The sequence below is a fragment of the Sinocyclocheilus grahami genome, unplaced genomic scaffold (genome assembly GCF_001515645.1).
Source record: "Sinocyclocheilus grahami isolate Dianchi unplaced genomic scaffold, SAMN03320097.WGS_v1.1 scaffold76.1, whole genome shotgun sequence".
In the NCBI taxonomy this organism is placed as follows: Eukaryota; Metazoa; Chordata; class Actinopteri; order Cypriniformes; family Cyprinidae; genus Sinocyclocheilus; species Sinocyclocheilus grahami.
In genome coordinates this window covers 1,243,149-1,257,536 of record NW_015505255.1, presented here as the reverse complement: position 1 = coordinate 1,257,536, position 14,388 = coordinate 1,243,149, and the positions used below count along the sequence as shown (strand labels likewise).

The window sequence follows — 14,388 nt, the reverse complement described above, 5'->3', positions numbered from 1 at the left end:
GTACGAGTTGTGTCGAGCTATTCATTTGACTGTTTGATGAAAAAAAGATTAAATGTAGTTGCAATAAATGTGTTAAGAATCAGCACAACTGCAGCAGCGGAGGACTATTATTCTGCTGCGTGATACTGCAGAAGAACTGATGACGGCACGGTTTGATCTTCGGCTGACCAATCAGCAGAAAGGGGCGTTTAATTCCCGCCCACATGTAGATGAATTCTGAATTCTCCTTTCTAAAAAGTAGCCGTTTTCTAATTTTTCTACTTTCAATATTAAATCAAAAAACGAATGATCGAATGATACACGGATTATTTTTGGTCATACAGATCATTCGAAACGGCAATGTGTTTACTTTATTTCTGTCATCTCGGTTTCCTTTCCGTGGACCTTCGTAGAGCGCTGCGCCACACAAATCGCATATGAACCAAACTCAGCAGCATAGCCTATCTCTCAGTCTCGTCCTTTCGTTTTGTTAATCTGTTAATTAGGCTACACCAAATATTTTGCATACTCATTCTGTGCTCGTCCGCCGCCTTTTTTCACTTCTCCGACCCCGCAGCTCTCTCCGATAGCTTAGTGTTAGTGTTTCCAGGTTTTACTCGTGCTATTTCTCTTAAATCAAAAAACGAATGATCGAATGATACACGGATTATTTTTGGTCATACAGATCATTCGAAACGGCAATGTGTTTACTTTATTTCTGTCATCTCGGTTTCCTTTCCGTGGACCTTCGTAGAGCGCTGCGCCACACAAATCGCATATGAACCAAACTCAGCAGCATAGCCTATCTCTCAGTCTCTTCCTTTCGTTTTGTTAATCTGTTAATTAGGCTACACCAAATATTTTGCATACTCATTATGTGCTCGTCCGCCGCCTTTTTTCACTTCTCCGACCCCGCAGCTCTCTCCGATAGCTTAGTGTTAGTGTTTCCAGGTTTTACTCGTGCTATTTCTCCATGTTGAGAGTTTGGTGTCGCACATTGCACCTGACTATGCATTCTTATCCTTTTCTCCGATGAACTGAAAATAACAGGAGTGTGTCCATCTCACAAATGATGGACTAGAATCCGTCTCTGCAGTCATCTCAACCATCTAATTCCAGCAACAGGAAATAGACAGACTATTGTACCTGCTGAATTTTTTTCTCTGGTGCTGTTTTGCGGTGTTGGTAAATTCACCACTTAATTTTGAGTTCAAATATGTTGTTGTAACTTGCGTTACTGAGATTGTAACGAGTAATTATATTACCGAAATTTGATTAGTAATGCGTTATATTACTGCGTTACAGCAAAAAGTAATATACTACTGTAATATTATTACTTTTGTTATGCGTTACTCCCAACACTGCTTACAATATTATTTTAATGTATTATCTTAATTATGAACGCACTGGTTTGTAGTGCAAATAGTTTTACCGTTTACTGCACATTTTTATTCTTCTCATTATTTCCCTACAGCGTCTAATGAACCGAAAGTCTCACACATTCACAGAAAATGGCTTACTTCTGCAATGAAAAATAAGGTTTAGCCTATAAAGAATAGGCTAAACTAAATAATAGGCTATAAATAAATAATAATGTAGCCTATAAATCAAAAAGAACACATTTAATTTTAAAGGGATTGTTCAACCAAAAATTGAAAATAAAAAATGCTCACCTTCATGTCATTCCAAAAATGTATGACATTCTTTCATAAAAGAAGATATTTTGAGACATGTCTCAGTGTTTTAAAAAAAAATTTATTTGTCCAAACATTGGAAGTCAATGGTCGCCAAAACTGTTTGGTTACCAGCATTCTTCAAAATATCTTCTTTTGTGTTCCACAGAAGAAAGAAAGTCATAAAAGTTTGGACTGACATGATGGTGAGTAACTGATAACAGGATTTAAATTTTTGGGATAACTATCCTTTTATTATGTTATTAAAGGAACATTCAGTTTAATACAAACTGATGGTTGAGTCAGAATTATTTTCTGTGGTAATCAACAGCATGCCACAGTTTCTGTAGACAGTGCTTATTCCGGAATACGTTTATGTAATACCAAAAGGAAGCATTTCAGGCTCTCTGATTGTATCTCTTCTTCACAGAAGGCCTGAGCTGCATGAATAAAGAACATGGCTGTGCTCACATCTGTAAGGAAACACCCAAAGGTGGCGTTGCCTGTGAGTGCCGGCCGGGTTTTGAGCTGGCCAAGAACCAGCGGGGCTGCATCCGTACGTGTGAATGGCATTTCTGAGCCACCATTAAGCTGAGAAATACCACATGACCACTCGCTGGAGCTGTTGATGTGATGCTGTTTGTGTTCTGTTGCATAGTGACCTGTAACCATGGCAACGGGGGCTGCCAGCACATCTGTGAGGACACCGAGCAGGGGCCCATCTGCAGGTGTCACGTCAGGTACACCCTGCACACAGATGGCAGAACCTGTGTAGGTAAGGCTGCTTTATTACTTCTAAAGCTTTTGTCCCAACCCGCTTCTACGGCTAGTGTTTCTGATGATCTCTTGACAAGTATTTTAAGCTGATCTGTATTTTATCTACTTATGTGCAAAGGTGGTGATAGAGATCTCTCATTCAGACACAAACACACGCTTTATCTGATAATGAGGAAGTACAGCTGGAGCCTGCAGGCTGTGTGTGTGGGGTCTGCATTTATCGTTGTCTCTCTCTGTGTTCTGTCAATATTGTCCATGATTTTGCTTCTGCTCTTCTTGATTGTCCTGAAGCATAGAACATGATGATCTTTATTTATCTGCGAACACTACAACACAGCGCCACAGTGGTTAGGACAGAGTCAAGCAGTCAGGGAGGTCTCGCTGCCTGGGATTGGTTGCTGTTGTAGATGTTTTTGTTTATGAAAATTTCAGGTGTACTTATCGGTGTGGTTGCTTTTTTAGGTTAGATTGCACTAGATGATGTGATGATTGCACTGTGATGCCAGTGAAAAACATTGCAGCAAAATGTGATAAACAGTCTCCTGCTTAAGATGCAACTGCTCCTGCATTATTCAGTGTCGTGCACTGTACACATAAATGCTTTCATTTAGTGGACACGTTCATTCAAACCAAGTTTCAAATAAGCCAACAATATTTGTAATATGCGTGCATTTATTTATAGAATAATTTCTATTAGATAGATATATATATATATATATATATATATATATATAAACACTAGTGTTCAAAAGGTTGGGGTCAGAAGATTTTTTTAGTGTTTAATTTTTTTAATTATTAAAATTTGAAAGTCTCTTATGCTCACTAAGGATCAGAAATACAGTAATATTATTACAATTTGTGATAACTGTTTTCTATTTGAATTTTCTGCAACCATTACTCCAGTCTACAGTGTCACATGATCTGTCAGATATCACTCTACAATGCTGATTTGGTGCTCAAGTAACTTTTCCTGTTATTATCAGAGGTAAAAAACATGCTTATATGTGATCCTGGACCACAAAACCAGTTATAAGGGTCAATTAATAAATAAGCTTTCCATTGATGTCTGGTTTGTTAGGATAGGACAATATTTGGCCGAGATACAACTATTTGAAAATCTGGAATCTGAGGGTGCAAAAAAAAAATCTAAATATTGAGAAAATCTACTTTAAAGTTGTCCAAATGAAATCCTTAGCAATGCATACTACTAATCAGAAATTAAGTTTTGATATATTTACGGTAGGAAATGTACAAAATAACTTCATGGAACATGATCTTTTCTTAATATCCTAATGATTTTTGGCATAAAAGAAAAATCACTCATTTTGACCTATACATTGTATTGTTGGCTATTGCTACAAATATACACATGTGACGTATGACTGGTTTTGTGGTCCAGGGTCACATATGTAAATATTGATTATATGTAGGTAGTATTATGATTTTGTTTAAAAACTACAGAAACTATGCATCTGGCTCTGATTTCTTCCTGATGTAACGCTTTAAAAGAACTTTCATTGGTGTAAATTAAAATAATCAGGTTGATTCCATCATATTCAGTTTTTACATTTCAACAAAGCATTTCTTAGGTGACCTGGCAATGTAACTTTTTACCAGCGCGTAAACTATATATTGTTCTCATGCTCTGTTGTCTGTCTTTTTTAGAAAGGGATGAAACGGCCCCCACCACCCCTGATCAAAATGCCACGTCCTTGGCCGAGGTAGACAAACGAGTTAAGCGTCGACTGCTTATGGGTAAAATCCTACCAATAACAATCCATACATAATCAAATCAATTCATAGTATGCAGACAGTTTCATCCAGAGAAATAGGGTTAAATATATCAGTGCTTATAGAGAAAACCAAGAAGTGTCATGTTAACCTATAGTGCATATATTTAGAAGCGTATACCCCGGCCAGGCTAAGCATTCCACAGTCTTTTAGGTAAACTGTGAAATGACTGGAGACCCACACTTCACAACCTCTGATTTCTCCCTTGTAAAATATGTCCTGGTGATAGAGTGGTACATTTCACATGTTTTTCTCTCAAGCAGCGAGAGACAGGGACTGGGGATGTTTATCGTACAGTGCTGAGTGTTGTATTTGTCTCTGCCAACTCATATTTACACAGCGCGCTGCATATGGCCTCTTTGTCCTTGGCCTTCTACATGTGTGCAGTGTGATATAGTGTATAGACTTCCTAGCACAGACTGTTAAAATATGAATGAACTGATTGATCTTGCAATGACTGATTGACATCATTGATCAACCGGAGGCTTTCTCTGTCAGTCCTGCCGTTTCTTACTTGTCGTGTCTTTCTTTCTTCTGTTCTTCAGAGACATGTGCGGTGAATAACGGAGGCTGTGACAGCACCTGTAAGGACACATCCACAGGTGTACGCTGCAGCTGCCCTGTAGGATTTACTCTTCAACCTGATGGAAAATCCTGCAAAGGTATGAATTAGATTTTTTCCTTTATACACATATTTCAGTTGCTTTTAGGCTAAATCTCACAAAAACATGTCCAATTCACAATCAAAAGCAAAAAATGTACACTATATTTCACAAGTTTGGGGTCATCAAATGAATACTTTTATTCAGCAAGGATGCATTAAAATGGTCAAAAGTGACAGTAAAGATATATATTTTTTAAAGAAATAAATGCTGTTCTTTTGAAGTTTCTATTCATAATATAATCATTAAAATAAATGTATCTCAGTTTCCACCACATCAGTACCAAGTCAGCATATTAAAAACATTTCTGAAGAATCATGTGACACTGAAGACTGGAATAATGGCTGCTGAAACTTCAGCTTTGCTTTCACAGAAATAAATTAGATTTAAAAATGTATTAAAATAGAAATTGGTTATTTTGAATCATAATAATATTTCAGAATTTTGCTGTTTTTTATTGATAAAATAACCTTAGCGAGCATGAGAAATAAAATAAAAAAACTTACTGCCCCAAACTTTTGAACAGTAGTTAAATATTATATTATATTATATTATATTATATTATTTAGTGCTGTCAAACGATTAAGCATGATTAATCACATCCCAAAATAAAAGTTTTTGTTTTCATAATATATGTGTGCATACTGTGTATATTTATTATGTATATATAAAAACACACACATGCATGTATATATTTTGAATTTGTATTATGTATTATATATTATGTATTTACATGCATATATGTATATTCATATAATTTATATTATTTATAAATATATTTAATATATAAATATAACATATTTTTCTTAAATATATACATGCATGTGTGTGTATTTATATATACATAATAAATATACACAGTACATACACATATATTATGTAAACAAAAAACTTTAATTTTTTAATGCAATTAATCATTTGACAGCACTAATTATATTGTATTATATTATTTAAGCAATATATAATTTTTTGGTTTGAATGAATGAATGATGCGTTTATATAGCGCTTTATTGTGTATTGTTGTACACCCAAAGCGCTTTACAATCATATCGAGGGTCTCTCCTCAACCACCACCAGATTTGGGGGGGTCGGGTGATAATGTCACAGATAATCATCTTGACAGGTTTTGTGAGATTCACCCTATAGCTGATCAGTCCATCTATGTCAGTGGTCTCAAACTCAATTCCTGGAGGGCCACATCTCTGCAGAGTTTACCTTCAACCAGCTCCAAATCACACCTGCTTGTGTGCTTCTAGTGATCCTGAAGACCTTGATTAGCTGGATCAGGTGTGTTTGATTAGGGTTGGAGCGAAACTGTGCAGAGCTGCGGCCCTCCAGGAATTGAGTTTGAGACCAATGATCTATGTTCTACAGTGTGATTTGGTCCTTCTCTGTCTCTCAGATATTGATGAGTGTGAACTCCATAATGGTGGCTGTGACCACTACTGCAGGAACACCATTGGCAGCTTCGAATGTAACTGTCGAAAAGGCTTCAAACTGCTGACGGATGAGCGTTCGTGCCAGGGTAGGATGCTCTTCTTCTGCTATAGGTCCAACACAATGTAGAGAAGCAGCGTGGGGGTTGGTGTTAGTATCTGTGTTTGTAACTAAGCTTAAAGATAAGACCGGGTGGGAGTCTCATGAAGGGTGCCAGTATCAACTTGCAAGATTCCTTTGAAGATCCTTAACATGGACTAAGAGTATAACTCTCAGCCCTAAAAGACAACTCCCTCTCCTTAATACAAGTCTTCTGAGGAAAGCACCTTTCCCTGTTATTAATAAAAAGCCTCGATTGATTTCTTACAAACTGAATATGGAGCCTTTGATAAGAAAATGAGAGTGTGCTTGATGTAAAAGCTGTGCAGTTTTCAATTTAAGCTCATTTTTGTTTGATTATAGATATTGACGAGTGCTTTTTTGAGAGAACGTGCGACCACACTTGTGTAAACTCACCTGGTAGTTTCCAGTGTGTTTGCAACAAGGGCTACACTCTTTATGGGCTTGCCCATTGTGGAGGTAAGGATAAAAACAGCTATTTAAAGATTTTTTTTTTTTAATTAAAATCAAAGGTCCTTGATACTGTTTTATTGATTTTGATGAATCACACAGAATTATTACAGATGAAGTGCAACTATATGACTTTTGTCGGTTCCTCCATTCTCAGACAGAAACGAATGTAGTTTGAACAATGGAGGATGTGAGCACACCTGTGAAAACACCATGGGAAGCTTTGAGTGCCACTGTCATGCTGGTTACAAACTGCACTGGAACAAGAAAGACTGTATCGGTAAGATGAGCCTGAGTGATTCTGAATGCTGGATTTCTATATCTGATGATGTTGGCCTAGATGGAAATCAGTTCTTCGTCCCTGGGAGTTAAAAGCAGGAGATACTTTTGTGTTTCTCTATCTGACTCTCTCTGTCTGTGCTATTGCTGAACAAACAGATACCAGGTGCTGTCTAACTCAAATCGCACATGTCGCGTTGTACATTCATATTCTCATCTTGAACATACTGCATTGTTGAGCTTTTTTCTAACTCATAACTTGTCCACCTTCCTCTCAGCATGCATAATATAGCTTCACATTTAAGCATTGTGATTTTCACATTCAGAAGCAGAGGACTCTGCACTAGTGCCGCCACCTGCCAGGCCCACTCTCAACTGCAGTAAGCAGGGAGGGGGTGAGCTCTGCTACCTGACCTGCCAGTCGCAGGTTCATATCAGTAGTGGTGAGTGTTACAGCATTTAGAGATCTTCCTTTGTCTGCATGCTAGAGTTTGCTTGGAGCTTTTCTGACACCTTCACCTTCACCTGTAGGAGCTGAAGATTCATACACCGTGACCTGTGGCATGCCCCTGCCGTGCCATGCAGGAGGACAGTGGAAAGGGAATGGATCATATTGCTCAGGTAAATCCATGTGGATGTGTGTAGTACTGGGTTTGAACTGTTCCAAGCAGTGTATACTGTTTACTACGTAATACTCTAAATATACTATTGTAGTAATTGTTAATATTTTGAATTGGCTTCAAATTCAATTTGAGTCATTTGATGTTCTTTTGTCGTTTTTATTTATTTTTATGTTTTAATATTTTAGTTTTATTATAGTTTTAGTTTTAATATTTTTTATTTCGCTTAAATATATTTTGGTTTTCGTCATATCAATTTAGTGATTTTTGTACTTAAAGAAATTACAATTCTGTCATTTATTACTCACCCTCATGTCGTTCTAAACCCGTAAGACCTTTGTTCATCTTCGGAACACAAATTCAGATATTTTTGATGAAATCCGAGAACTTTCTGACCCTGCATAGACAGCAAGGGTCCTACCACATTCAAGGCACAGGAAGGTAGTAATGATATCTTTAAAATAGTGCATGTGACATCAGTGGTTCGACCGTAATTTTATGAAGCTATGAGAATACTTTTTTTGTGCAATGCACAAATAACACGCATGCGTCATGGCACTCTCAATAATGGTGGAGGACTGTCCCAGGAGAGAAGAAATCATTGTATAAAGTCTTTTTTGTTTGTTTTCTTTGTGCACAAACAGTATTCTTGTAGCTTGTCCTTGTGATGAATATGATGAATGATGAATATGATGAGTGTATAAGTCACAGTATTCCTTTCTGTTACAGGTTCTGGAATCAAAACCATTGCTACATTTAAATCTGGACAGGGGACGTGCAATCTGAAGCGGAGTCAGGAAAATCTTGCACAGAGCTTTAAAACCGCCCTGTCAGGTACTGGTTTTCACTGAAAATATATGCAGTTGACTACTAAAGCAGCAATTTGTTTGCACATACTTGAAGTCAAAGTCTAAAGCCAGCACATTAATAAAACACTGTGACATGACTATATTAGTCAAATTGTACGACCGAAACAGAAATCACTAGCTTTCTTTTTATTTCCCTCTATGCAAGTAGACTTAATGGAAATAAAAAATAAATGAGTGATGCAGCAAGCCAGACACAGAGATACTTATAATAAAACTACTACTATAATAAAACTATATATTTCACAAGTTTGGTCTGAAAAGATTCTGAAAAGAGTCCCACACTCTTCAGTGAAAGACTATAACTTGAAATATTTGATTCCCTCTCTGCTCATGTTTGATTCTTTCTACACTGTTATCCATACTGGAAGCATAAGGGATGTAAGAAAATTAATTTGATTTCAATACCCAAAGAAAGCAAGAGTTGAGCCTGCCTTTTCATTTCGGACCCTCTAAATCCATTAAGTCTTTAATATCTATTCACTCAGATAAAAGAGCCACCGAGAATGTCCAGTTCAGCTTTGTTAGCCTGCACTGTGCCTCTTCAAGCAGACAGCAACGTAGTCGCCACGGGCGGAAGGCTGGTGAGGAGGAAGGGTCCTCCATCACTGCCCAGTTTGAGCTGGATGTGAACCTGGAGGAGGTAACAGGTTGGTTTCGTGCACTGCATGTGTATGTAAGTAGAAACCTTAGGCCTCTCACTGCTTGCTCGCATCTCTCCCTCTTCCTGCTCCTGTCGCTGTTACTAAAACACGCCAACAGGTGAAAGTATCTCCTGGTTTAAGATGGAAGTGGGTTCTATATTTAATAGTGGACAGTGTGCACGTTATGGGTGTTTGTGTGCACTCTATGTATGTACGAGATATGGTATCCAGTGTTTCTCTCAGCAGAGGGCTGTGACCTGGCATGTGTTCGGCGGCGCTCTGAGAAGCGGCTTAGGAAGACTATCCGCACTCTTCGGAAGTCCATTAACCGGGAACAGTTTCACCTGCACTTCGCTGGATCGGAGTATGAGCTGGCTAAGAAACTCGTCCGACCCGCTGACCTACCAGACCACTGCGGCACCGGACAGGTTCTGCTAGACAAGAAATGTGGTGAGTGCAAATACACGCCACTTACAGTTGCTTGAGGACACAAAATATTTGTTAGGATTCACATATGTATTATATTATTTACTTTGCATGTTGGTTGTGCTCCAGGTCACTGATTATGTCTAGTTGGAATGAATCGGTTTTATTCGACAGTTTTTCAAATATTGTATATTGTAGAAGTGGATTTGGCATCAGTGCAGACCAGATGACTGACATATATTAGGTGTTATATAGTATAATATGTATGGTGTGAGAAAGTTGGCGTGAGTTTTATTTAAGAGGCAAGACTGGGAAACAGAAGGCTGCTGTTGGCTCTTACAGCTAAATGCTGTTCCAACCTCAAGACTGAAGCAGAGTACATGTTTTGTGTGACAGGCGCACTTCAAATCAGCTTGCTACAGCATATGTTCAACTTGGCATCCGTTTCCTTTAGCCTCTAGAATAAACATCTCAGAGGGACTGTATGTGAGGCACAGCTAATTCTTTGTCTGGAGGCCTCATTGTGTTAAACATTATCTCATTGCCTTCATTGTCTTTGACATAAGGCTCTTTCAAAGATGCCTTTTTAAGCTGACAGTATTGCTGAGGTTGTTTGTTCTCTTTTATGGTGGAAAAGTCCATTATCTTTTACAGGCTCAGTTTCAGCAGTAATGCAGACAACCAAAGGCTCTCTGCTTTTTGAGGCTCTTCAGTTGCTGTAAAGACTTCTTTGTAACAGTCTCAGAGTAAAATGTTATTGCTCTGAGATTGCACTTCCATAGCTACAGAGACTTAATAGACATCTCAGTTATGTTTTGTCCATGTATCAAATTTGTTTCACATAAAATTAATCTAAAGAAATTTGAGATGGTTGGTGACAAGCAGTAGGAGAGAGCTGTAAAATTACAGCATGTAATTTTAGCATAGCTCAGATAGCTTAACTTTGGAAGAATCTGGTGAGATTTCAAGTTCATATTGACTTTTGCATTGGAGTTTGAGACATATTTGAAATGTCTTTAAATGATTTTTTAAAAAGATGTTTTTACTTGAACATGTTGAACATCAAGTTTTATTAACAAGAGTAAATACATTTAGCAATGTTACAAATATCCTTTTCAAATAAATGCTGTTCCTTTGAACTTTGCATTTGTTTAAGAAAAAAAAATGTGGCTTTGCACAAAAATATTAAGCAGTTTTATAGCAGTCACTGACTGTTTTATATTCATTTAAAAATTAAACACTACTTTCAATATTGATATAAATGATTTCTGAATATAAATGATTTAGCTTTGCCATCACAGAAATACATTTCATGTTAAAATACTGTATATTAAAATAGAAAACAGTTCATAGTATGACTGTTTTTTCTGTACTTTTGCTGTCCAGATACTTTCTGTCTCTATCTGTGTCTATTTTGAAGTAGTTTGGGGAGTTTGCAGTGGTTCTCTCTTCTTCGACTCAGGGTGTGGGGTTTTGAGTTGTTTGATCCATTTTGGGTTACTCTCCACTGGAGAATGATAATAGAGGAAAATGAAGTAAGAAGACTGGTGACCACTGACCAGCTCGCTCCTCATTGTTTTACAAATCACAAGTCCCACAAGTCCAACTTTACAGATCCAAGCTATACGTCTACATCTCATTTAATATGTTTGGAAAGCGATGCCAAGTGAAATGTACACGCTTGCCAATGAGTAATTAATTGAATCCATGCTGAATATAGGATTGTAAGTTTTGCTCTTTCCACTAAAGCAGGCATACAATTAAGGTACACAGAAGTGTAGTGTCCAAGTGCCAGCTTAAATCGAGCTCTAAAAAGAGCTATATTTTTTCCTCCCTGTTCTGGCTTCCCCCACTGGCTTGCATCACTGAGTGCAGTTTAGCCTTTTCAGTTTGCCCACTCCATTGTAAATCCCAGTGGGGCTTGTTCAAGCTCCTGGAGTGAGTGGGGAAAATCTGTGCTTCAACACTTCTTCGCAGCTTTACAGACCTGCCTTTGCTTTTTAAACCCTGAAGAGTGATCAGAACCCATCATGAAATGTATTCTAGTTCACCCAGTAAATAAAATTCTGTCATCATTTTGTCACCCTGATTTTCATTCCAGAACTGCATGACTGTTTTTCTTCTGTAGAACGATATTTAGAATTTTTGAATATCTCTTTTTTTTTTGACGGCATTGACTTTAACGGTATGGGCAAAAATATTGTTCAGAATATCTTTTGTGTTCCAACTGAAGAAACAAACATATTTGTCATTTTTGCGTAAAATTTCATGCTAATTCACTTAAAGCACACATACATTTTGACATGGATTGAACATGTAATCCATTAGTTAGATTTCACAAAAACACACAATGATGAACTCTATATGAACAGAAAAGCTAAACGGTCACAGAAGGAGGGGTTTGCCTAAGTCTGCCCTCTCAGCTGCCGCTTTCCTCTCCTGTCCATAAATGTGCTAAGTTATTGTTTGCTTGTTTGCTTTTGTAGGGGGTGTTTTAGAGGGCTGTTTATTCAAGCAAGCAGTTTAAGAGCCAAATTCCTCCTTAGGCAGGGCCACTCTGTGTGACCCCAGGCAGTGAGCGGCTCAAGAGAATTGACTTCAGCGACACCATGGGAATCAATTAGCATCAGCTGTTTGGGCCCCTGCCTGATAGGCGCAAGGAGCGATTGGACTCCGCTGAATGGGGGGATTCACAATCCTGACCCCTTTTATTGGGTTCAGCTCCTTACCACTGTGATACCATAGTGTTTGCCTATGTCATCAAATAGGCAAAAGCCGGGGGGACTTGAATAGAGGTGAAAGGTCCTTTAAACCTCTTTGGGACCATCAATTCGAGGATTCAATAGAATCATCGCTTTGCATTTGAAAGGCTTCAAGTTTTTTTTTCTCTCTCTCTCTCCAGCTCTCACTCTTTTCCTCTCCTCTCTCTTACTCCGTCGCTCCGTCAAATAAAAGCCGCCCGGGACAATGTGACGGTGGCTCCTCATGGTCATTCAGGATTAACAAAAGAGAGGAAAAAATGAACTGCTCTTGAGAGAATTACATTTTCTTCTTGGAAAATTGGGCAGTTTGCTGAGGCACACATAATTGCCATGCTGTTTAAGCCTTTGTGGAATTAGCCGTCATTACCATAAAATCTCGGGAGTAAGAGGTTTGTCTAAATTCTCCTGAACACTGTCAGTTGGATGTTTGCACAGAGACACTGAGATGAAAGGAACGTTTCTAAATTGCCGTACTTACTTGGTTAAAGGACTGAACCGTACTGGTGCGTGGTTATTTTCAGGCACAGTGTGTGCAAAACACTTTTGAAAGCGGCACTATAAATCAGAGCGGTTTATAAAGCGAACATTAAAAAGACTTTGTTCCGCTCCCTTTAATCAGACATCATAGGTTTAGGCGAGGTAATATTCCCTTTGAGCGTGTTCAGTAAGGTGAGGGATTGTGTATGCGTGTGAGGGCTGTTTGATGTGGGGGATCAGGCAGCTGTGGAAAGCCTCAGTTCTCTTATTTGTTAGAATTTTTGGCATAGCTGCATCAGGTCAATTTGCAGTGCCCCTTTAGTAGCTTAATGTGAGGCCCCTCATTTGTGTTCCAAGTTTAGTCTCTGTTTCATCTAATTTCTGACTTTTCTGTGCGCTAGTCAAATGCAGCGTTGGCACATACTATAATGGAGAGCAGGGAAGGTGCTTTCTTTGCCCCCCTGGGACGTACCAAGATGAAGAGGGGCAGGTGTCATGCGACGTGTGCCCGGGACCCGAGGGCAGGGGAATCCCAAGAACCACAGGAGCACGCAACATCTCGGAGTGTGGAGGTGAGACTACACCGAGACATGCTCGTCAACAAAGAAGTCTGTAGTCTTTCCACTATCACTCACGTCCATTGAGGTCGGTGTCTGTCAAGAGCTTGAATGTTTGTCTGTCATTTAGTTTTAAATTCTGTTTATTGGTTCTAGCAAGTAAAGGCCTGTTCACACCAAGGATGATAACTATGAAGATAGCTAAAATGCTACCTATAATAGCATCTACAACAAAGCACAATACATTTGCTTATTATAAGCGTTCACTGGAGTTACATCGTCACATACAGTATGTATTTTAAAAAAGGGTCAAGTTGTTGGACTTTTTTTGTAGAGCCTAAGAATTAAGTAATTGGCCTTTTTCTTCAAGAAATAAAGGCTGTCCTGAATATTAAGGAAGATAAAGCAGTCAGAGATGACACCAAAGATTGCATTGGACTTGCCCTAAAACCAGAGATGATCTTAAAAATTTACATTTATGCCAATCACAGGCTTATATAATATGTTAATATTACATTTACATTTAGTCATTTAGCAGACGCTTTTATCCAAAGCGACTTACAAATAAGGACAATAAAAGCAGTCAAAACTAACAAAAGAGCAACAATATATAAGTGCAAATGACAAGTCTCAGTTAGCCTAACACAGTACACGTAGCAAGGTGTATATATATATTTATATATATTACACACACACACACACACACACACACACATACACAAACAAAGAAAACAAGTAGATAGAATTGAAAAAATAGAAAGCTAGTGTTTGTTTTTTGTTGTTTTTTTTAAATAAAAAAGATAAATATAGATAAAGTAGAATTAAAATAGAATAGAAAGTGTTAGAGTTAGAGGGTCAAATAAAGGTG

At 38.1% G+C, this 14,388-nt stretch overlaps 1 protein-coding gene across 1 annotated transcript in view; it reads left to right on the top strand.

The window, feature by feature from the left end:
- Nucleotides 1-14,388, top strand: part of LOC107585952 (signal peptide, CUB and EGF-like domain-containing protein 2) — a 22,440-nt gene that overhangs the window by 3,252 nt on the left and 4,800 nt on the right. The window contains exons 5-17 of the mRNA XM_016273145.1: nucleotides 2,083-2,208; nucleotides 2,311-2,427; nucleotides 4,095-4,184; nucleotides 4,766-4,882; nucleotides 6,285-6,407; nucleotides 6,782-6,898; nucleotides 7,047-7,169; nucleotides 7,495-7,611; nucleotides 7,700-7,789; nucleotides 8,518-8,622; nucleotides 9,143-9,304; nucleotides 9,545-9,748; nucleotides 13,365-13,535. Coding sequence (XP_016128631.1) covers nucleotides 2,083-2,208; nucleotides 2,311-2,427; nucleotides 4,095-4,184; nucleotides 4,766-4,882; nucleotides 6,285-6,407; nucleotides 6,782-6,898; nucleotides 7,047-7,169; nucleotides 7,495-7,611; nucleotides 7,700-7,789; nucleotides 8,518-8,622; nucleotides 9,143-9,304; nucleotides 9,545-9,748; nucleotides 13,365-13,535 — 1,662 coding nt within the window. The remainder of the gene's footprint in view (nucleotides 1-2,082; nucleotides 2,209-2,310; nucleotides 2,428-4,094; nucleotides 4,185-4,765; nucleotides 4,883-6,284; nucleotides 6,408-6,781; nucleotides 6,899-7,046; nucleotides 7,170-7,494; nucleotides 7,612-7,699; nucleotides 7,790-8,517; nucleotides 8,623-9,142; nucleotides 9,305-9,544; nucleotides 9,749-13,364; nucleotides 13,536-14,388) is intronic.